This window comes from Oculina patagonica, chromosome 14 (genome assembly GCF_052425735.1).
Source record: "Oculina patagonica isolate OP01 chromosome 14, crgOcupat, whole genome shotgun sequence".
NCBI lineage: Eukaryota > Metazoa > Cnidaria > Anthozoa > Scleractinia > Oculinidae > Oculina > Oculina patagonica.
The window spans coordinates 18515724-18540488 of record NC_135771.1 but is presented as its reverse complement, the minus strand read 5'-3'; the positions used below and the strand labels follow the sequence as shown (position 1 = coordinate 18540488).

At 39.5% G+C, this 24765-nt stretch overlaps 2 protein-coding genes across 4 annotated transcripts; one reads left to right on the top strand and one right to left on the bottom strand.

Moving 5' to 3' along the window:
* Positions 1-5072: 5072 nt before the first annotated feature.
* Positions 5073-23671, top strand: LOC144638771 (uncharacterized). Of its 3 annotated transcripts, XR_013568000.1 has the most exons (4): positions 9549-9686; positions 21602-21778; positions 22608-22812; positions 23171-23671. XR_013568000.1 is itself a non-coding variant. In XM_078498030.1 (3 exons), exons 1-3 carry the CDS (start codon positions 5187-5189, stop codon positions 23366-23368), a joined length of 381 nt encoding a protein of 126 aa, XP_078354156.1. In that variant the 5' UTR covers positions 5073-5186; the 3' UTR covers positions 23369-23671. The 3 variants fall into 3 exon arrangements, 1 of the variants encoding a protein (XP_078354156.1); XM_078498030.1 differs by lacking the exons at positions 9549-9686; positions 22608-22812 and adding an exon at positions 5073-5192; XR_013567999.1 differs by lacking the exon at positions 22608-22812.
* On the bottom strand, positions 12824-20905 carry LOC144638751 (growth/differentiation factor 8-like). The gene is given in 3 exon segments (XM_078498003.1): positions 12824-14472; positions 14474-15123; positions 16109-20905. Coding segments are annotated over 3 exon segments (1377 nt in total). The 5' UTR covers positions 16677-20905; the 3' UTR covers positions 12824-14313.
* Positions 23672-24765: the final 1094 nt, after the last annotated feature.

Here is a 24765-nt window from a genome sequence, read left to right as displayed (position 1 = left end):
TTAGATGTCAATATTATCCGAAATCCTTCACCAAAGACGCAAAACAATTTTCAACCCTTCTCCAGACGCCATTTTTGTTGCCACCTCTCAAGCCCGCGACCGCGCCATGCGACCCTCAGCTGCACGCGTCCGATCACGTGTCAATTTTAAGCTTTCTGATTGGATCAACAGTGATAGGATAATTGTGGTATTGTTGTACACCTGTGGATGGCAAAATTATAGCGACGATATTCGAGATCGAAGCAGACAGGTTTTCGAAAGGAGTTTTAGCGTGAACGTTAACACGTCGAAGACACGGAAGAATGTGTTTTAACAGTTCCCGCCGACCAATTAAATATCCAGTAGAATTACGTCACACACTTTCGTATCCTGTTTCCGCCTTAACAATTTTCGCCTACGTTGTGACATGTTGCATGTCCGGTTATCCGAACTTTAGGAAGTTCAAGCTCAAAACTGATATTTTCACTTCTTTCACAAACAGAATACAGCCAAATGTTTTTAAAACATTAATTTTCTCGACAAATATTATCAGAACAAAATATTTTAAAGCCGATTTTAATGTTTTCCCCCGCTTGGAGGCGGTTCTGACTCATTTATAAAATACACGGAAAATTTAAATTTACGTCGATTTACGACCACGGGGAGTTAAAGTGGGCTTTTTTTTTCCGTTTTAAACCCATGGTCACGAAACAGTTTGATACGAATGGCGAAATTAAAAGAGAACAAAATTATCGCGATTCCAGTTTCTCTGCTCAGTTCTTCGTAGTTGGTCTAAAAAATTAAAACAATTATCGAGGTTATAGTGACACAAGGGGGGTCCCCGAATAATAGCCCTGGGGCAAAAGTTTATAAATAGCAACTTCTACTTAACTTCTACTCATGGCCATGTGCCATTGGCACCCCTCAACGAGAGCAATCCCCGGGGGGTGAGGGTTGGGGGTATATGCCGCTACACCATTGCGGCCTTAATTACAGACTAGACACCTAAAATCTCAACCCTATCCCAGACTTACCATTTTAACGGAGACTCTATTACTTTCACACTAAGTTGCTTTTAAAGGTGCCATAAAGATTTGTATTTCAATTCATGTAAATTTTATTCATTTTCAAGTGTCAATTACTGGTGTAAATTGAAATAAATTCTTCAAACCATGCCACTGATCAGCAATAAAATATTTTAGGGTAAATGATACCCTAAAGCAGACCATACCCTATCCCAGAGTAAACTACTTGAAACCGGCGTCACAAACCCATATAGCTTATACATGGAGTACCCCCTCCCCCTCGGGAGAAATGGAATTATTCGTAAGGGAAAGTATAATACCTCTAGTCTTTCCTTCTCGACAAAAAGGAATGAAAAGTTATATTTCAGTAATTCTACTGGTGTTGACGACTAGTACAAAACCCTTGAAGCGTGCGCATGCATATTTTCTTCGCCAGTGGTGGGGGCGATTCTACGTGCTAAAGGGCGATCCTAACTTCCAGGGATTTCAAATGTTTTCTTTCGTTGAGGGTGATTACTCGAGCGGGGCGATGTTTTGAAGTGGGGCGTTAATTATCCGAGGAAGTATTAGTATCAGTTAAGTATTCTGGTAAAACGAAAACATTAAGATCGCTTCCTCCACTTTCCGCCATTTTGAAAGTGGATGAAATCGTGGTGCGAAAACGAAGTGTTTGTAAAAGATCCTATGTAGAAACAATAAACAGGAAATTTATGCAATGTTCTCAGTCTATAGTATAAAGTTACCTGACAAAAGATTAAATTGATTAAATCTGAAGGAAGAGGATTTTCTGAAAAAAACTTGAGAAACGTGGAAACGCTTTCCGCTTTAGGCGGAACCGGAAACCACGCAAGAAACCTCTCGTACCCAGGGCACTCGGCTAGGCCTTTCTCGATTATGCTAGTAAAACTGGCATTTAATGCTACTAGAAATTCTCGCATAAAGCCAAAAATGCTAAAATAATGCCTGATTTCTTTAAAAAATGCCACTTGAATTCCAAAGAATGCTTTGTTTTATTTCAAACAAAACGCACAAACTCTTACATTATATGCTCATATCAACAACAGGTGATACTTAATAATTGTTTGTTTATAAAAAAAATAATAAAATAAAAATTATTTAAAACAAATTCTTTAAAAAAATTTTTTTTTTTTTAAAAATTAAAAAAACACACACAAGTAACACGACACAAGTAAACAAGTAACACAACGCACAAACAGTCGAAACAGACAGAAAACAATCAAATTAAATAATCAAAATTGTGAAACTTTAGGATTATTTATCCTTCTGAGTTCTGAGTGCTGAAATCTGGATTACAGTCATGAAAAATGACAGAAAATTCTAGCAATTCTTTTTCAAGAAAAAACGAAAAAAAATGCTCGTTTTTCCAAAAAATGCCGAAAAAAATGCTAGCATAATCGAGAAAGGCCTACACTCGGCCGTTCAGAAATCACGTGAGCTATGCGCGCGAAATCCAGATTGCAGAGTGTTCCCAGGCCACTTATTAATAACAAACAACTGCAAGCAAGGCTGATCATACTACGTGAAAATAGGCTTTGCGAGACAACACCACGACTGGAACCGATACAGCAGGATTGCAACCGCGGACAGCTGTTTCGTTCTTATTGGAACTCATCAGCGCGGTGTAGCGAATCTAAATGACGCCAGCCCAAAGGCCAACGCAAATAAATTGCCCAATAACCCGTACACTGTATCAAGTTCCGTACCTTGAACTTACCTGTCCCCCGAATCACGCGCTGCCACATCACGTGTTTCGGGGGACAAGGAATTCAAAGTGTCACGATGGAGTCTCGCAAAGCAAAATTACTTAAATGTGGTAGGCACAGCCATTCCGAACATTTAAGCGCATGGACAAAACCATGCTAAATAAAAGCACAGCATATCGGATCTGAAAAGATCTACGGTCCAAAAATATGTAAAAGTAAGACTTAGATTCGCTACACCGCGCTGATGAGTTCCAATAAGAACGAAACAGCTGTCCGCGGTTGCAATCCTGCTGTATCGGTTCCAGTCGTGGTGTTGTCTCGCAAAGCCTATTTTCACGTAGTATGATCAGCCTTGCTTGCAGTTGTTTGTTATTTCATTTTATTGCTGATCAGATCTCTCAGTAGATCCTACGAATAGCAGCATTATCGTTTGCGGTCCCTTGCAGTTTTAGTCTCACTTATTAATGTCTGTGACGCTACGCAACGAGCGGGGTTGGCTGGGAATATGCAAAGGGGTGAGGCATCAGCGGAGTAGCTCCCGAAGCGAAGGCGTCGTTCGCGCGCTGTCGTCATGCTGACGCGTACATTCGCAGTTTGCTCGCTGTGGAGTCGGTTTCCATAGCAACCGTCCAAGCACCTATGCGCGAGGGGGAGGCTGAGCCAAGTCATTAAATTCTTTCTAAAATAATTGACAACAACTAACGGCGAGAATTATAATAAAATCTCCTTCACGTTTGAGGGTCCAAATCCCGCATTCCGCCACCCCCTTTGGCTCGTTTCCGTCATCCCGCCATACTGAGACTCTTTATCCCGATCGATCCCGCCTGGAGCTAGAGCATAATTATATATAGTCAAATAAAATAGACCCATGACGACGTGGAGGGCCATATATTCATCTTATCAACCAAGTTAAGAGCGAGGGTCGCACTGGGAGAATATTGTCCTGAGGTCTTGACAGTTCGGACCTTGCAAGCTTGCATGGTTAATGAGAGATTTTTGCAGGACTGAAAAAATATATTTTTTTTTCATTTTATAGATGTTATCGGAAAGTGGAAAGGATCAACTGAAAAGAACGGAATTCTGACGGAGGACCCAACGTGGTAACGGTCGGAAAAGAATTCCCAAAGTTGTTTTACAAAACAGTAAAAATTACGAGAGGGTTCTCATGCGATTCAAGTTTATATGTTTACTTTTGTACCTAAGGCCCCGTTCATACGTCGCATTTCTGCCGTGTCGAATTTAATTCAATTTAGTTTGGCAGAAATGCGACTGTTGATTCATACGTCGCACTTGTGTCGCACTTTATTTGGAGGTTATACTGCGAGTTATGTTTACCGGCTAGCCGAACTATATATCCAAACGCAAGATATGTGTATTCTTTTTATTAGATTCGACACAGCAGAAAAGCGACGTTTAAATCGGTGTCGCATTTCTGTCGGATAATATGCGACAAGAGATTAGTCGAACGTGCGGCAGAAATTCGACAGCCGATTCAGACGTTGAACTTCTGCCGAATTTAATTCGTTTAATTGAACGACACGGCAGAAATGCGACGTATGAACCGGGTCCAAGCCATTAGTCCATTAGTGCGACGGATCATTCGGGACAACACCCGGTCGGGGGAGCAATATGATTGGTTAGTTTTGGTTAAAGGTCCTCTGACTACCTTAGTCGTGTAACAAGTAGAAATATTGACTGCGATATTTATTTATTTTTTTGAGGCAAAATTAATACAAAGTCGAAGCCGTGGGGTTAGTACGTACCTTTCTAATTCTACTGGCAGATCATTCTATGCAATTGCTATATTACATAGTGACCTCCTTAAAATTAGTTGGGCAAAAATTTTTCGTCTTTACGTCTGCTAATGAATTTATCACCGAAAACAAAGCCTACTGATTATTTGAGGTCAAAACGCGAGGCGAAATAATTACCCACAGTTGAGTTGCGATTTGCCACAGTTCAAAATGGCGCCCAATTCACGTAAAAAGGTGTATGGAAGCAAAAAATAATACATGACTCAGCTCAGTAAAAATTCTGCATAATTTCTTCGCTCCGAAAAGTTTCTTTTCACAACGCAATTTTGTTGTGATCTAAAAATCCGACCTTTTGAGTTTCCCCCCTCTCTACCCCTAGCGGAGTTTCATTTGGTTTAATTCATCACGTGATCACGGTTTGCCAAGCGCGGGAAAAATTCGACGCGGGCGACACGCTTGTGTGTTCGTACAAGCGAGTTTTTGTTTTTCCGGAGCAAAAAACATAAGTTAAGTTATTTTACTCAAAGGTTTTTGCCTTTTTTTGTGATACTAAAAGTCTTTGAGAAGCTCCTAGATGTACGGAGGATCGACAAAACGCTATAGAAAAGAAGTAGAAGACTTAAATGTATTTTTTTGAAGGCGAGATCACTGGTTCATTCTGACAAGGCCCCATTCAACTTTCATCCAGAGCGAGCGCTGCCGGAATGCGGGTAAGCTTTCGATACTTTGAAGTCACTTTATCACTTAAGTTTTATTTACTAATTGATAATGAGAGCTATGCTTTGTTACCCCCAAGTTGGGACGGGATTTTGAGGGAATTTCTGACGCTAGATAAACACCACTGTTCGACAAAAATGAGCCAAAACTTACCTTTAATTTGGTCCACTCACTCCAAAACCTCGCATGGGAATAGTTCGAAGACCATTCTTTTACTGCAGCAAATTTTTGATTCGCCTGCCTCTCTTCGCGGTTTAAGAATACGGGAAAAATAACCATGGTCTGCAAACTTTTAGCTTTCTCCAACACCTTGAACCAGAGAGAGTCGACGCATTTTTAATTAGCCTTGCCTTTCACGTGCAGCCTCACGCTATGATTGGGCAATAGTTGTCAGGGCGACGATACTTTTTTCCCGTAGGGGAGGGAGGCAAACGAGACCCTCAAGGGTGCTCTGCCTTATCCATATACCAGACAACAGTCTCAGTATATGGCGGACCATGTCTGACCTAAGATCCTGCCCCCTGTAGGTCAGTTCTGTCAGATTCGTGGGGTATCTGTAGAAGAACATTGCACCAGTACCTCGGTTCAGCGAGGAGACCCTGAGGTTTCCTTACTAACTTGTAAAAATCGGGTGGGATGGATCTGGGAAGGCGCCTCATGGCCCGTTAACCTTCCTACCTATTGCCATTCTTTCTATTATTATTGGCAAACAAATTTTGTTTTTACAAAACATTCACTTCATTTATAAAAATATCTTTAAGTCTGAAAAGCCTCCAAATAAGATTCATTATTCATACAGCCAACAGGATGTAGCCGCCACTCCCTGCATTCAGTTGTCTGGTTTGGTCTCTCAGATTATCATGTAATTGGTACATGAGTTCTGTTCGACCTGCCATTCATTTGTTCGTCGTGGATGTGGTCTACATCTGCTACTTACATAAACGCAAAAAAACAAAATATCAAACCGAGATTGTTCCAATACTTTTTGGTTTGAATATCAAAAAATGGCGCCCGCAATGTTGGAACTATTCCTTCGCTTAAATTTAAATAAAAATTAAATTAAATCAGAGCCTATAGTCATGCAGTCAACAGGATGAAGCCTCTACTCCCTGCATTCATTTGGTTGGTTTGGTCTCTCAGATGATTTCTGGTCGGCCTGCCATTCACTTGTTCGTTGTGGATGAGGTCTACATCTGCTACTTACAAAAAGCCAAGATATTGGAACCTAGTCAGTTCCAATACTACTTGGTTTGAATATCAAAAAATGGAGCCCAAAAAAATGGAGCCCAAAAAAGATGGAACTAATTCTTCGCTTCTAAAAATCAAAAACCAAACTTTAAAACATAACAATTTCAAAGTTAAAAGGATTCCTTCTTTCTGTCTCTTGCGAAACTGCATGCGATCCAGGTTGCGCGCGCTCACAACGCGATCATTTAAACAAGGTACGCGCGTGCATGTTACTGTCGCGAGCCTGAAAATAAAAACGACCAAACGAGATTGTTCCGCGACTGGCTCTTATCCTTCCGTTGGTAAGTTTATTATTTTTGCTGTATGTTAATTTATTTTTGAAAAGCAAGCCTTGTAATAGTATATACAACTTAGTTGTGTACGCTTGTCGGGTCTGAAATACTTTTTGCTCATGTTATTCGTTTATTTCATCGTCGAAACTTTAAACGCAAATAACGAACTTTTCCTGTTTCACCTCTGACACTGGACTTTTGCTATTTGCAAATATTGTTTAGAAAATAAGTCTACATAGATTGATAATTGTCGGCTCAGGCGCGTAGGGCCAGCTGTGGTACCGCGGTTTGAAACGTGGTTAGAGAGATTCACCCTGGGTTGGTATTTTCGTTTTACAGTTCGTTACAGAACGGATACAAAGATTCATAAATGATGTAACGTCTCCCCGCGCGCGCGCTTTCACCCTACGTTTGTCGTCAGAATTATGCATGAACTCTCTAACTGGTCTGTCACTGTGCCCCTGACGAGAATGACAGGCTTCCTGAGTGCAGACTTGCGTGTTTTTTTTTTTTTTTTTTTCTTTATCAATCTATGCTAGTAACTATTCTCTTAGTGAGCTCACTAAGCTATTATCACAATCAGCTGTACTTTTTATAGGCTGTTATTATTTACAGCAATAATAATAAAAGTATTAAAACTTGGACTCAATGGAGGCTTTGAACCCTTGTTTTAATATGAAAGGATGCAATAGACGTGTTTTGGCTTTAATACCAAACACGGGGAAATAAATGAAAAAGCGTAGAAAATCGCGGGAGTGGGCACACTTGGCGAATGCCGGCGATTTCAATCGCCGATATCCGACATGTCAGATATCGGCGATTTTATACGCCGATCGCGGCGATCGGCGAAAATCGCAGTCGCTGCACCGGGCACACTTGGCGATTATCGCCGATCGCCGCGATCGGCGTATAAAATCGCCAGGTGTGTCGCCCGCTTTACTCATGTACACTGGCCTGAGATCCCACAGGGTGATTTTGCCTCACGTACGAATCGAATCTTGTATGGAAATTTCGGTTGTGTCAATTTCAAATGAATGATTTTACTGATGAAATTTGCTGCAGTAAAAGAATGGTCTTCGAACTATTCCCATGCGAGGTTTTGGAGTGAGTGGACCAAATTAAAGGCAAGTTTTGGCTCATTTTTGTCGAACAGTGGTGTTTATCTATCGTCGGAAGTGTGCACCCTTGAATTTCAAATGAATGATTTTACTGATGAAATTTGAGGGAGGTGGCCTGACTGGGAATCCTGTAATCGCGTTGTAGTTTTCCATACATCTGACTACAAATTTCCCCGCAGACAACGGCGCCGTTTTAGGAAGTTTTGGTGAAGCTGTGCGAGGCGTAACGATCTAAACTGTATCTCCAAAAAAAAAACGATGTTTATAGCTGTGGTTTGATTTCTCTCCGCAAATTAAGGTTATGTCTGTTTTTCATGGGCTAAGTTGCCTACTGCTAGTTTCAGAATAGTTTAGACCAAAAATCCATGGAAATTTCCGTAGCGAAGCTCCGTTCTTCATGCCTGGGCCACTAAAATCCATATCTGTTTTCAGACCTGGCTGTTTGCATTATTACTAGGAAGTGGTAAATCGCGTTCTATCTTGTTGAATGATACTTTTTTTGCAATTTCTTTCTCTCTTACTCTCTTTTTCGTTTAAAGATGAAAAGCCCGATAAACGGGGAGAAAAAGGCGCTGTTAGGGTAAATTCTGTCAGGCGACACGGTGTTGCAATTAACAGTTAGCGAAGTAAAGAAATAAGAAAACCAAAGTGAATTTTGTGTGTTCTAGTAAATTTTCGAGTGAGACCTGATGTATTCAGAATCCCCCCCCCCCCACAAAAAAATGTACAATGTATAAAAGGCCATGTCATGCCAATTTTTCCTCAATGTCAAGATAACCAAACTTCAACATTCAGTCACTGCTTAGAAGATTGCCCTAGCATGGGCAGTATAATCTGAGAAACAAATCAACATAAGCGACACAAATTTCAATTTGCAGGTTTATTTTCTTTTTCTTTTTTTTGTTAATTTCTTAATTCTTTCTCTCCATACTTCCTCTTAGCGCCTCCTTTCTTCTTAACTTCTCTGCCTCCTGTGCTTTCTCTCCCGTCTGGGGTTCGGAAATGTAATTGTTGTGAGATACAACCAAGACAGGAACAACTAAAAAATAAGCTACCTTTTCTCCTCCTCTTTTGGGAAAACGACACCTAATTTCGGAGGCCGGCGAATAACGCTTGGCTTCTTTAAACATTATGGAAAAAATACTTAAGAGTCCTGTATTTGCATGTATTAAATTAAAAACAAACAACAACTATAAAAACTATAAAAAGTACTACCTTTGCTTCTGCATCTCGACAAGCGACGGAAGACAAAAAAAAAAGTCGTAACCAATCATCCAGAAAATTAAGGGCACGAGCAGAAAAAAATCCCGCGCTTTACGAAGACGTTGCCGGCCGGTACGGCATTATAAAATGGCATAGGGTAGTAAATTTGATGCAAGACTGAGAATGTCTGACAGAAGGGAACACTAATTTGAACAAAGACATTCCTATTTCTGATGATAAATTATAAGTAAGCTCTCTCGCGAGTTAAAAATTCAAATCTTCATATGTCGTAGCCGTCGCGCCATCAGACTTGTCCCTTAAAAAATTCAAGACCGAAAGACGGAGATGAAATTGGTGACGCTTTATCTACCTTAAGTGCTAAGACTTAACTTTTCCCTAAACCTAAAATAATACTAATAAGTCTAACTTACTCATTTGCCTCAAACATGACTCTTCCAAACAAAGAAAATGACCAGTGTGGAGGATTAAGCTTTAGTTGAAGCGGCCAACAAGGCAGAAGCAGCGGCGTTAATTAGGGAAAAGCGGGATCAGGAACAAGATAACTCACCGAATCCTAGCTTAAAGATTCCTCAAGACACTGTACGTAGAGCCCAGTCAAATGCACCAAACGGTTTGAAACCTGCAGGTCAGTAGGTAGTCTCCTTAGCAGCGGATAACTTGTTCGCATTTGCGATGTGACTTTTTCCCATTCTCTCTCCTTCATTTTATTTTATTGTCCGCCCCACCACTCCCTACCTATTTACCAGGTAGTCCTTCTGGGTTCCTGACGAGAAGAGGGCTATTTTTGTTCATTTGTAATGGTAGGAAAAAATGTAGTCCACAAAATATCAGCAATTTCTATTATTAAGGAAAGAGGTACAAATGGTGGTAAATGTGATAATTTGTTGCAGAAAACAAAAAGAAACAAAAACGGAAGCAAAAGAAGTCCAAAAAAAGAGAACATAATAGCTAAATTAATCAAAGAATTAAAAAGCTTGAAAAGAGAAAAGAAAGGAAAACAAAAGCAAAAAAGTGGCGCTCCTTAAAAAAAGAAATCCGCGCAAAACAGTTGGCAGCGCAGCTGACACTTATGTCAGCTAAACTAAGAAATTAACAAAGGAGATGCAAAAAGTTTTTCAAAGCTTTTCTTAATTAACTAACCAAAAGCAGCCAGTGTGAATCTTTATAAAATTTTAATAAAACGCAACAAGTGTATTTTTGCCATAATGTTTGCTCGAGAAAATAATTTAAAAAGGCAAAAAAGGATAAAAAGTTCTTAAAGTTCTTAAAGTAAAAACGTTTTCGACCCAAGGTCATCATCCGGCCTGCTGTTCATTCTGCTTGTTGTCGTTGTCGTCTGCATCCGTTACTCACATAAACTTAAACCAAAACATAAAACCAAAGCATTAAAACCTAAAAATTTCGTAAACTAACTTTTTAGTATCCAAAAAATGGCGACCAGGAAATGGGACACAAGACAAAGCAGATAGACGCAAAGAAAAACAACTTGGTTTAAATATATCAAGCATGCTCTGGTATGCAACCCATCTTCCCTCACATCAAATAACCAAGGATAAAATTAAAATAAAATAAAAACTTATAGTCAAACAGCCATCAGGATGAAGGCTTTCACACTTAGCGTTCGTTTGCTTGGTTTGGTCTTTCAGACGGTCATGTATTAAACTAGTGCATGGTTGCTGGTCGATCTGCCATTCATTCTGTTCGTTGTTGGTGTTGTAGTTTGCCATCTACATCTGCTACTTACATAAACATAAAAACCGAAATAAACCTATACAGTTCCAAGGTTAATATAAAAAATGGCAGCCACAGCGTTGGCACTATTCCTTCACTTAACATAATCAAACAACACTATACATAAAAGTAAAAACTAACCTGAGGCAACTCTGAACTGTCAAACGTTCCTCTAGGTTGCTAGAAAGCCACGACCATTAAAATCTGCCATATTGTATGTAAAACACCAAACCATATCGCGTAAATAATCAAATTAATTCTTTCTCTGTGTCTGACTTACGTTTATTACTCCACGTCGTTTCCCGTTTTCTAATCGGCCAACAAATAAAAACAGTGTTTCATTGAAATGCCTGTGAATTGCCCGCTCTATGGCACGTTGTTTTCAAATCGGTCGAAAAACGTTCATTATTCGAGTGTTTTGACCGGTCGACAACTAAAAAAAAAGTTTAAGTGCCTTACTGAAATGCTAAAAAGACTCCTGCTCTGTCTTTATACTCCCAGGGGATACTTTCCGAACGTTTTAGTGGTGGTGGTGGTGGGGGGGGGGGGGGGGGGGTGGTGCGCTTATTAAAACCCTTACCCTATCCAGACCAAAATTTTTGAGACCCTTCCCTATCCAGAAACTGCTTTGGTTTGTGTTTACAATTACCATTGGATACAAATTGCCGAAGTTTTTAATTCGCACTTCACAAGGGTTGAATAATAACAATCGCAAAACTGGTCTCTTCCATACCTTTTGGCGCCGCATAAACCTACATAGCTGAAATAAGGGAGTACCCCCCGGACTTGCTCACGGTCAATCGTAATTCTGCTGACAGCGAGATACCGACCTTTCGAAATTGCGACATGACGAAGTTCAAAGTTCAGACAGGAGATTTGCAACTGGTTTCAGACGAGGTTCAAAATTCAGACGGGAGATTTGCAACTGTCTCCTAAGAGGGCCCCAACCATAACCAGTTTCAGAATAAAATGGCAAAACCTATGCCCCATTTCGGTCCAAAAAGCATACCCTTTAGGGCGGCACATACATACGGAGCATACACAGGGAAGTATCAGTCCCCCCCACGGCCCCACCCTACCCCTGGGTGGATAACCATCCCATCCTGGCACGAGAGGTAGAAACCCGGGACCCCCAAGGTAGTAGCAAAACCTTTAGTGCGCTTCACGCTACAGAACTGGACTTTGGAACCGATACTTATGAGCCATCTGACTCTTAAGGTTCCTACGACTGGAATGAACTTTGCACCGCATTATTTTTGATAGGCAGTAAGAATTATTGGGAAATTTTATTTTACATTTGCTATATTAGAATTGTAATAAATTCCCCTGGGGCCCCCCTCCCAATCACGCCCCAGGTAGGGATAAGATATGGGAAGAGGCGAGCCCTACGGCCTACTCGAGCGACGATCTGATGTCTGGCTTCCGTTAAAACGAAGAGAGGGAAAAACATGATAAAACAGGCCGATTTATATCGAACTAGCCAAAATTATGCACAGTAGACTCCCTAGAGAATATACAGAAGCAGGGAAGTAAACAAGAGATATCCCAAAGGAATTAGGGGCGTTTGTGCTTGAGGGCTCCCAGTGAGAATAGTGCGATCCCTCCCGAATACCTACTTCCCGGGGAGGGGTACTCTCCGAAAATGTTGGGTGGGGGTGTGCGGTGCACTTCCTGAAACCCTCACCTCACTTCAAATCTAGCCCCATGGGTGCACCATTGTTCCCTGGCTGCTTTGGTGCTTTGCTGCCGCTGCACTTGCTGTGCCCTCGTTTCCTTTTTGTCACGGCCCGGCCTATTATGACCGTTTTGCCTTATTTTAGGCCAAAACGGCTCTAAGACCGCACCCTTTGGTGTTGCACATACCTATATAGCTTATTTAAGGGAGTACCCCCCCCCCCCCCGATGTACTTATTGCGTCCCTGTTATTTTTTAGTTTTCCCTTCGAAAGAAATAGCGCACAACGGTTGGTAGCGATTACAAAAGAAACGATACCGAATACCCCACTCTATTTAATAGCACGGAAAGAAACACTTCATTTAAAATCGTGTGCTTTATTTCCCTACATTAAACGTCTTTTGTTACCTCACAGGTCTAAAACAAAACGTTTACACACTCGTCATATTTCTGGATAATCTCACCACGTCACCTTAGTTAAGTTCTTTTCATCTGGCTGTGCCACATTATATACTCTCTTGACAGGACAATTCAAAACCACACCCTTAGCCTTTCGAGTTCCAGCGAGTGAGGTAATTGTAGTGTAGTTTTTCGGTGCTCTATTCTAGATTCATTCTATTTAACAACTTTGTTTGGCTTCATTTACAACTGCTGCGCACGAGATAGAATCTCCTTTAAAAGATTAAAACATATTTTTTGCTAGACTAAATGTCCTTTGTCCCCACTAGGGTGCCAGCTATTGTTTCAGAAACATCTACCTACTACTATCGAACAAATACTCTATTTAGGGACAGATTGGGCTCTGACTTGTTTAACCTAAAAGCTCTTGGAAAAGTTCTTTATCATTCCTGCTTTAACATAGTGGGAATTGATTTTTAATCCATTCAATATTTTAACATTTGGTTTTAGAAACCTTTCTCTTCATGTAATTGATATTTGGTATTCCGTAATGCTATGCATGTGGTAGCGATTAATTAAAACAGCCCCACAGAACGCCAAAAACATCAGCCCCAAAAACAAAACGAACAGCTCGGGCTCAAAAAAGAAATTGAAAAGTGCTCTTCAACATTACTCGAAAACTAAATAAACAAAGCGCCTTTGGTTAAGGAGCCTAACTGTAATAAATTCAATAAATTATATACCCCGAGTACTGACATAATGTCGCCTTGTTTGTTCAGATAATTGTACTGTTTGAATGACAAATCTACCGTTTCCAACTTCATTTTGGTATGAAGAAAGGCGTGATAAAGATGATGAATCCGTTGATTACTATCAACACTAGAGTTATCTCGCAGCGTAACCGGAACTCGCAAATTATCACATCGCGCTTATGCCTTTATCCATTGAACGACATCATCTGCTAGGCACGCGCTCCCCATGGTCTGTTAAGCGACTTAAATACTCTATTCTATCGGTGCATTTCACGTCTTTAGCATGCAAAAACTAAATCAGGGAGCTGAACAAATAAATCTCAACATCTACCAACTTCTTCGCTGCAAATTTTAACTTTTTGATTCAGCGACAGGAAGTGATCCAGATATCAAATACGGAGAAAATTAACACTTTCGAAGTATTTTAAATGCCTAAGGGCATCTGTAAAGCTATTAAAATTGTTCACTTTTGGTGGAATTTAAAACTCCTTAATTATCGAAATGATATCTAAACATACTAAGGATTCCCCCACGATACTAAAATAGCTTTCAAAAATAAACAGCATGCTTTCAAAGATGCGTGTTTACCTAACTAAGGCAAGATAGCCTCTAAGTAGGCCTCGTTTAAGCACATCTGTGAATGTCACTGTTTCTGTAATTAAGAGGAATCTCTTTCTGTGTCAGTCTTTATACATGCTAACAGCCGCAGGCATCAACCCTCATGTTCGGCACGTCCCCTTTAATGACCATTTCATCGCGGTCAAAATATAGCAAAGAAAGGCCTGACATTCTTGTAGGGGTACAGCAAATCTTGATCGTTTGCGTCATATTTTTCATGGACATTTCCCGAATGCATGTACAAGTATCCATTTTCCGGGTAAGCTCGCCTATTGCAATCTCCGTCACAAAAGTTGGCGTAGAAACCTTCGGGGTATAAAATCCAGTCCCAGCCGATCTTTGTAAAATTGACATAAAGTTGCCGACGGCAGCATTCCACTGCTTTTCCACTTGGGCAGTCGATCGATCGCTTTCTCCTGTTCAGTGTTCTTGGCTTGTCCAAATCGATAACGAGAAAGGGGCGAAGTCGGCCTCGCGAGCTAATAAGGTGACCAGCCTCCGATTCGCAGTCCAGGCAGGAAATTTCTATGGTGTGGATGTTACTGTCGGTAGCATTGCTTGATTCCACGGGAGCTGTTTTGTTAAACCAGTGCTGAACGATGTCTTTAACATCCACCACTACCCATTCCGATCCACTTTTCTTCTCTGCCTTCACCCTTGCCCTCGTTACTAAACTGACTGGTACTTCGGTGTCCCCTGTGTGTGATTTCATACCATGTGCTTCTAAGTGAAGAGTCTTTCCATTCAGGTTGTAACGTTTGCTTTTACGCTTGTGAAGCCACAAAAAAGCAGAGGGTACAGAATTGGACAACGACTTTTGTTCTAGTTTGAACTGGAAGACCAAATTCTTGGGGAAATTTCGCCTTGATCGCGACTGTTGAGCTTTAGCTGCAAATTAAAAAAAGTTAGAAGAGACTTATTTTACTTGAAAAAAACCTTTTGAGTACAGTTTTAAGTGTTTGACTGTAAATACATTAGATAGCTTTATTATTTAGTCATCTGACAGTCAGCGTTGAAACTGTAAGTTACTTTCTCAGAGTATTATGAAATCCTTTCAATGACTCTTTGTGAAACTTTTCCCGGTACACCATATAAGTGTCAAATGAAAATAAATGGAAGCTGTTGATTAATTGCATGGGCTCCATTGTTGTATTTAATTCTGTGGTCTTCAGTGCATTCATATCAAAAGTCCCAAGTGCCACTCCTTTCAAAGAAAAGACTGACGTCCTTTTAAAAGTACTGTCTGGATAAAAAGCTCCGTTTTAAGTAGAAAAACAGTGTTTTATTTTTCATATCAAATGTTCTGCTTGGCTTTTAGTTCCAGGAAAATCACAAAATGTCTTTGAAAGGTTTTGTCTAGGATAAAAGTGATTGGAGTGTTCAATATATTACACTAAACCTATGAGGCATGACTGCAAAGAAATTTCCAAAAGCACTCTTTAGCAGCTGTGAATAGACATACAGTGCGACTCCGCCTCCTAATGTACGTAAGACAATGATCATTATCTTAAAAGCAGAATTCAAAAACAAAACACGTAATTTCAGTTAACACCGTATGAGGCGCCAAAGACTAATATCTGGAACGTTAAGACAGCATTTGATGTAATTATTGTGATGCTGTTGCAACATTAGCTCTTGAACTTTGCTCTTCTACTGTCTGCGGTGACGAATGAATTGGCAAGAAATATGCTGAAATACTTTAGCAGCTGCCCTCTTGACCATACCGCTATCAAAACCGCCGAAAAAAAACAAAGACAAAATTTCAAGGCCAGAGCCATGACCTTGATGAAAATTATCTGTAGAAAAAAGCTTGGATGTGACAAAATATTACTTCATCGTTAGCTCTAAGAGCACGCACAAATTTTCCACTTACCTTTTTCGCTAAAAACAATGATTTTAGTCGTCTTTCCATAGTAGTCTTCTTCGTCAGCATCCTTAGGCTCACGTTCTTCATTATTTTCTTCAATAAGATTTAAATTTGAGAGAAGGGCTGCAATCCTGCTGTCCCTTGTTTTTTGCTTGAGTACCGGTGCTTTGTCCATGTGAAGCTTCGCCAGTATTTTCTCCTTGACCATCTCGATTCTCAGCTTGTAAATTGGCGAATCTTCAGAATAGTCATCAATGTCGCTCTTCTTGTTACAGTTAGGACAGCTAGGTCCATTGTCGACGTGCCCTTTATGCTGCAGTTGGTCATTTTCTGTGGGATGAGGTTTGGCTCCAGCGAGCGAAACGTTTCTACCAGGCATTGTTGCATCTGGAATCGTGAATGCACGTTCCATGCTCATGGCTGCAGCCACTTGAAGAAATGTTATCGCGGTTAGATAGACTACAAAAAATCCGCTGCAGGGAAATCCGGCCATTTTAGTAAGAGATCCTGACTGTCTTACTGTCTGATGACGATGAGCTACCAGATTAACACAAAATCTGTTTGCACAGCTCATAAGCTTATAAGCGCAGGAAACAATTTGATTACCACCTCGTGAGATCAAAGCATTTCAACAGCGAGCCTGTACACAAACTGAATACCTGTCAATAAACGGGCCCATTGGCCAATCGCATGTGCCCAACCTCTCATCGGATCACATGTCGTGTTTATTGTTGTGCAGGCGCTTTAGGACTCTTGATCTCTTGGATCGAAGTGTTTCACCGCAGCTAATTTTGACAAGGCTAAGCATATAAGCCACTCATCTCTCAATCAAGAGGGTATTGCAATTTCCGGTTCTTGAAATTTTCTACACAACCCATACGGCGTGTTTACCGTTCGTTTACAAGTCTGGTTTTCTTTTTCTTTTGAGAATGTTTGCTAATAGTTTGGGAGGTGATAGCTAAACACTGCACTCCCCTTATCATCAACAGGTCGTTGCCAGTTTCCTTTAATCTCATTAAAATCAGTTTATTATTTCTTTTGGCTGTCATAGTGTAAAGCCTTTGACTGTCATCACATTCATCTCGCTTCTAATAGGAAAATATATTTCTTTGTCACTAATGTACAATACGAACGACGAATAGATGAAGCTTAACATCGTTAAAAAGGACCAAACGAACAATAAAAAGTCCCCAGAGATAATAGAATTAGTTATATTTTATTCAAAGTAGGCTCCTGTAAGCCAAAACCTCAGTAATGAAAAGAGGTCAGGATGGTATCAGTATGCATCGTTTTACAATCTTGTTTACGATATCCGTGCGCTAATAACGAAATGCTCACAAAACCAATTATAAAGAATCTCAATATTCCAGATTCCTCCATGTACCTTGACTTAAACGGGTGATCGTAATTATTCGAATACCCGCGGTGGACAGTAAGGCGAGGCAGGAGGGGGGGGGGGGGGGGTAATCTCGTAACTTAGGATAGGTGTGTTGAGCAAAGTGGCTTAAACCCTGACCCTTTTTAGATTAGAAAAATAGAAAATAGCTCTCCTTTTAAGGGCTAAACCCAAACAATGACAAGGATAAAACGGTAACTAAGAATTCTTTAAACACGTTGTTTTATTTCTTCTCTGTAACATGCAAAGTGGTTAACGGGAAATACAATTTTATCAGAGCATATCTTGTTCGTTTAGCTAGACGTTTACACACTAATTTTAGCTATTCAATTTGAAGGAACCCTGTCTTAAAATCACAGCAGGATCACAACGACAAAAGTGGCAAAATGGATACCCTTTTAAGGACTAAGAACATGAAAACCATGCCCTATTCAGCCTCACATGCCTATGGGAGTACCCCCCGGGTTCGAATAACTGTGCCTTAAATGTTTGGTACAGAAAAACTTTTAAGGCTGAAATTCTTGACCTATATAGATTCTGAATGACCCGGGATAAGCTTCAACAAACATCAACACAATGTGCTAGAGTGTTATACGTGCCAGACAATTTTTGCACGCTGATTTGACGAGTGTTTCGTGACAAGGGAAGTGAATTCCTGCACACTATTCCTTTACTTTCTAATTCTATCAAATAATGCCCCTTGCTTCTTACAGAAACTTGAAATTGCTTTTAAAGAACCGAAAATAGTGTTCAGCGGGACTTTATTCCGTAAGGCCGCAAAGCCATTTAACTCAGACGTAAAGGGTCATATTTCTAATTCACGGATGATAGCAAAGTAGGTAATACTTGTTGAGTTTAAGGCCCGGAGGGGACTCGTGTAAAAAACAACGAAAACTCTCGGACCCGAAGCCCCCCCGTGCTCGTCTCCGCCGGGCCAATCAGTTTGACATCTGTGAAATAATCACCTCGGAAAGGCAAAAGAAAATTATCGGGCTTTTAGTAAGTGGACAATTTGCCGCCATGCCTAAAAATAATTCGATTAGCGTATAATTCCTTTGATCGTATGATGAGATAAATTATTTTATCATATAGCACTCCAAGCCTTCTAGAAAAGAGCTCCTGTCATTTATTCATTTTTCCATCTTTTCCTGTTGTTTTATACAAGTGTTTTTTAAGACCGTTATGTTCTCCGTCGGTATTTGCTTCTAGAACAAACTGTTTTTGACAAACTACCAAAAATTTGCGTCAATACTAAATCATTGAAAATTTAACGACTTTGGAACAGAGTTAAAGACGTCAATGAAATTCAAAACGAGGAGTTGATGCACTCCGTATGGTTTGGTGCGTAGGCGTAGCTTAACGGTTTCCAAACAGTAATTTGTACAACGTTACTCAACTAACTCTTCTTATAAATAACAAGTAATTCTGCTTCCAATGAAATTAATTGCCCGTTATGTTTTCATGCGTGGGTGTTGTTTAATGGTTGGAAAACAATTATACAATAAAACTGCCCTTTCCACTTCGAACCTTTTTAGAGGTTGCATTGCTTAAATAGTCTCACGAGTTTACGTTGCGCAATGAAAAAACTTGGCAACATAATTTTACATTTATCACTAGATTAGTGACAGATAGGAGCACATTTGTTTTTGAGCAGTTTGCGATTCCCTTTGAACTAAGTTAAAATGATCTTGATGAAATGTGAACTGATAAGAAGCCGTAAACTGCAAAACTACCCGTTTTAACAGCTGTGGGACATTTTTAAAACTTGTGTTAGTCTTTCAAAGAAATTTCAGAACAAACAAATTCAGAGAAACACAGAATTTTGAATTATCCTTGGCAATGCGAGAGAAGCGTTCGACTCGATAAAAAGTCCGCTGACATGTTGTGGATAGTTTACCCAGAAATGCATTAACATTCAAAGACCTTTATTTATTTATTCTTGGTTTGAGGTTTTGGAAATAGATATGGCAAGGAATTCTGTACATTTGGAATTCGCAAATTCCAAAGCCATTGATTTTATGTTTATCTAAAACAACTTTCTTTGATATATCACTCAAGCTTGGAATTTCGTGTCAAGAGAAAAAGATAGAGCCTTTTGTGATGTGAAAACAAATATGCTGAACATGTAAATTTACATGGTTTAGTCGGTATGCACTGTACCTAAATTAGTTCAGGAACAAAAAAACCCACAAATTTCTTAAGGTGGGCAAGGCCGTCAGGGAGTTCCCAAGATTTCCAAGTATTTAGCTGTAGGTGTTGCAAATTAAAGATTTTTTTACAATTCAGATTTTTTTTAGAGTTGTAATTGTTGTAAACAGGAAAACTCCTTAACCTTAACTCGCCCTCAGAGACAGACAACAAGCTCCATTAACAGGAAGTTGAAGTCTTAAAAGTTTCCTTTCATGTCGACAACTGACGAAGTTATTTCATCAATTACGGCCCGGATTTGTGTCCTTTTAGAGTCTTAGATCATAACGGCTGGTTCAGTTCCGAAAGCATTCTTCATCTAAAACCACAGAGAGCTAAGCCTAGAACTCACAGAGACAACCGCTCATTTTGTGTGTTTTAGGTCTTTTGAGTATGAGGTCCAAATTAACCGTTGGCAGCAATTAAAGACCAACAATTTTAATACGAGATACAAATTTTCTGTTAACCCACACTACCGGCATATATAAAAATTTGGTTCTATTATAGGATTGTGCGAATTAAGAAAATTTATGGGAATGGAAAAACAAACGCAGGAATTTTCGACTGTTGGAACTATTTTTGTGGGGAAAAAGTCTGTCTCGACCAGGCATTAACAAAACCCTTTTGATTCACAGAATTTATGCGTTCAAAAACCGCAGGGACTGTTGGAACTGGCTAATTCAGTCAATGCCCCTTTATTTCTGTTTTACTTGGAACTTTCAACACTTTTTAAAGACGAAGCTGATTAACCTCAGCTCGAGAGTGTAATCCTGGTTCAGTGAAGCCGAATTCTGCCTGTCAGCTTTGGCAGACCGCAGCCATGTCCATTTCCTACTTTAAGCTCGTTGCCTGCTCTTGGACATCAAGTGACCTTTCGTAAATAAGATTTTTCTAGTACTTATGCAAACACGCAAGCTAAAATGCAACATCGTTGTAAAATTTGGCAAGCTACGCACTTTTGACTGTGGAACAGAGACTAAACAAATAAATTAACCTGTAGGTGCCATAGCCAAAAAGGAAAAAAGAGAAAAGATGGCCACACGCTACTTTCAGTGTCGATAATTAAGTGTCTATTACTGAAGGGTGTTGTTCCTTAAGACAGTCTGTGAAACCTTTGAGATGGATGGTAATTTCCGAGCAAGGTGTCCTGGAAACAAACCAAACTTAATCCATGCAGTATCTGTATTTTCGTGTAAAATTGTGATCGAATAGGCGAAAGAGTAATAATAGTGCACGGAAGAGATTCAAGGGAAATATATTAATTAACATCGTTTTGCTGTAGACAGATAAGCGGAACGGAATATTCAAGATTGAACTATAAGCAAGCCATATTTTCGACTTCGCATGTCAAAATCATCAATAAAAAAGTTGACACTGGCAAAAAACACAGGCAGTAAATCACCCAACAAGTGTTCCCAAATCGGAACCTTTTGTATGTCAGCATCACTTTCTGAATAAAGATTTCTGGTTTTTGACGATTGACCTTATCTTGAAATTGATCTTTCTCTAACTTGAAAAATTGAAGGTTTACCGTTTTGCAGAAGATAGTTAGAAAATATAAAGTCATTTTGTGCTTGTGAATTAAAAAATTGAAAGGTAGTTGTAGGACGGCAACTCACAGTGAACGTATCTATCGTAACCAAATTGGGAGACCTTTTGAACAGCGGTGTGTAGCGGTACGTTGAATAAGTGTCACACCATACCACTGAGGCACCGAGGATTGTCTAGTGTGGATTTTGGAAGACTCTCCAAATCAACCTTCGTTTTTTCACAATAATTAGTGTTTTGTACCAAGATTTCAGATTTTTATTTCCCCGTTTGGTCACTGCGCCTGTAGTTATCACACAACATGTGCCTTTCTGCAGCAAAATGTTGCTCTTATATGCATGCTCATCAATTATTTCTCTCTACAACAGGTTTGGTGCATTCTGTGGCTAATTGTGAAGAGGCAACTGCAATATTACCACCCAAGGAAGCTTCTGCTTACCCAAAACTTTGAAATGGTCCAAGAACACGCAGATGAATTTGCTGGTACCTTAACGACCATTGTGGAGAGACAACTACATAATGAGAGCACTTTGCTGCAGCTCGAGGTGATTGATTTTCATTTCTGCAACTTAAGTTACGTCCTACATATTATTTCTAGGACACTGGGATGCTGCAGATCAAAAGCACTCGAAAAAGGGAAAGTATAATAAAGTATTAGGTTGCTTCCTATTACAAAGAGAAAAATACTTTAAAATGAACTAACGTCTGTAACAGTTCACGGGCCATGTATTGTGATACAGTTAACTGTTCCATGATGTCTAGCACGACGAATCCAAACCTTAAGCTTTTTGTTTTTGAAGTTCCTTTTTGGTATTGTTCCATAAAGAAATACAAATTACCTATTCCAGTGCTATTGTCAGTAATAGTTCCTTATGCATCCCAAACTGACAAGGGATAGTAATCAGTTTTGTTCGCCTTTCTTGGGCGTCTGAGTATTAATTACATGTGCTATAAAGCAACTTCTTGATAAATGGCTTAGGCAGGACCATTACATTTCTCTGTACTACTTTTCACATTATGTCTGACTTGAATACGTGCAAACTGCCTTGTATTCGCCATAGGAACTCTCCAGAAAGAATTTTAAAGTCTAAATCTCCTCGACCCCCCACTTGCAACCGACTTTCAGTTGGTAGAAACAAAAAAATGTCAAATCAAGATTTTTGACCCCAGCACAAATGCAAGCAAAACTTAATCTCCTGCCAGACAAGCTTTAAAAACTAGGCTTAAAGTGATGCACGATACATTAATTTAATTTTGTTCACTGAGAAAATTACCGGCCTCTGTAAGTCGAGTGGCACTAAGGCCGGCAGCAAGGGCCTCCACTACTGTCTGTGTTTCTCAAGACTGACCCAGTTTCTCTTCATATCTGTTCAGCTGCAGCTTCTCTGCTGCAATAAGGACACCTTCTCTTTCAATTCAGTTTCTTCAAGTATACCCGACATGTGACCTATATCGGACTGCAACTGTTTTCCTCTGAAGACTTAGTCTCAAGACCGTGTTAACAAAACGAATCTCTTCCATCTGCAAATAAGAATGATTTCCTCATGCCAGGGGTCCTGAATCACATCAAACGTAAGAGGTAAATCACTTCAGGACATGTTTCAGGCCTTGAATTTAACAGTTTTTTGCCCTTGTTAAAAAGGTGATAACTACTGGTGTAGTTAAGAACTTCCTTTTTAAATTGGTAAGCAAATTCTTGCTCCAAATTAGTTCCATGATTACAGCAAAATGCCTACACATTGAATCCGACCTCATCAGCACTTATTGTATTGTATTGGCATGTTTTTTGAATCAACGTTCGCCAAAAGATAAGAGGTCTTATTCACGGACAATTTCCAGCCCTTTGCCTTCATTACATCACGTACTGGTTAGTGTTTCGAGATTAGAGAACTAAAGCAATTGTTTTTATTATCAATAAATTTATCTTTCTGTTACAGAGTGCGAGTTCTTACAGACACGACACACTTTCCCAAAGGATTATACCTGCACCCTGGCACGAGAGGAAATATCAATCCTTCTTCTCTTATGCAGTTTACTTCTGGACCAACTATTTCAATTCGTGTAATTTCAGTGTTAAATATCAAACTAGTGGAAATCAGCTCGCACAAACTGAATCAAATCATGACATTGATTAGTTTCTTCCCTTGCTCGAATGGCATCCGGGACTAGTACTACAGACAATGTAGCAGTACAGTCGAAGATCGAAAAGATCACGGAGAATTAAAGAAAAAGAAGGATTTTTCCTGACTCTATCATGAGACATACCTCTGAAGGAAAGTTACAACCGCAAGTGTGTTCAACTGATTCAACACATTGCCTGGCAGTCGAAGGTTCTCAGTGTTGTAATTTCTATCTTCGGCCTTGGTGTATTGAATGTCAGACCCATGTGGCTGACAAATGAATGGCTGAATTTTTTCATTAAAACCATCTTCACTCTATCTTACAGGCTATGGTTTTGCTAGTTGTTTGGCAGAAGAGTACTACTAAGGTGGTTTTTGAGTGTGTAATACTCTGTTCATCAACTTACAATTTATCCTGTTGGCTATAAATTCTTCAGATATCTCCCAGAGCTCTTTCGTTTCTCTTCAAAATTCCCCCTTGTTTTTAAGCATTCCCGTGTTCAAGATTTAAAGTAAAAACATCAGAATATTAATATAAAATATAAGGTAAATGTATTTGAAACACTGTTCACTGGAAACAGTCTTTCTAAAATGGGGATCATTTACTGAGGATAAATTTACAAAACCTGTGCAATAGATATCCGACGCTAATTCCATTCACTTTTGACCACTGGAGCCTTAACTTTAAATTTTCTTTTACGGGTTTTGTGTTAAAAATCTCTTCAATCGATTATTCGGATTTCTGTACACAGAATTACCAACTTCAGATACAGTCATGATATTTTTTTAACTATTATTTCACGGTCATTTCAGGGTGGTGTGTTTTTTAACATTCTTGAAACATTCTTGAAATATTGCAGTCTTCGTTTACTTTGTCACAAAATCTGTCACATCCTTGGTAGTAATTAGCTTAGGTTTTACTTAGCAGTAAAGCAATGCTTACAAGTAGATCTCATTGAATTTATTTAGGTGTATCAGTTGTCTATGTCAAACCACAGTGAGGTAAACGATGATTCGACCTCAGCAGTGAAAAGCTTGATTCCCCATTCAAATGAAAAGGTTACTGAACAGCACTTTCATATGGTTATGCTTCTAATGTTTGAGTGTGTCAATAAAATTCTAGACTATTCTAGTGTGTCATTCAATAAAATAAAAGCTATCATACAATAGTTTCACATGGTGTTAATCTGTCGATATTTTGTGAAAATGAAATTAAGGAATTTTTGTATTTAACATGTGCTTTGCGAGACTCAGAGGAATCTTTGCCCATGTATGGTTATACGTTTGACACTTATCTTTTGCTCTTTAGTAAGTTTTTTTTTTTAACAATTGATTGTCACTATTGAACAAGTGGATAGCAATAAATCTCTTTAATACCCAGATGTTTATTACTACATTGGAAGCTCTAGATC

Bases quoted from the DNA above. Each gene is read 5' to 3' on its own strand.
- LOC144638771 (XM_078498030.1), top strand. The intron at 21,779-23,170 runs GTGATTGATTTT...TTTCTGTTACAG, and splicing joins GCACTTTGCTGCAGCTCGAG to AGTGCGAGTTCTTACAGACA.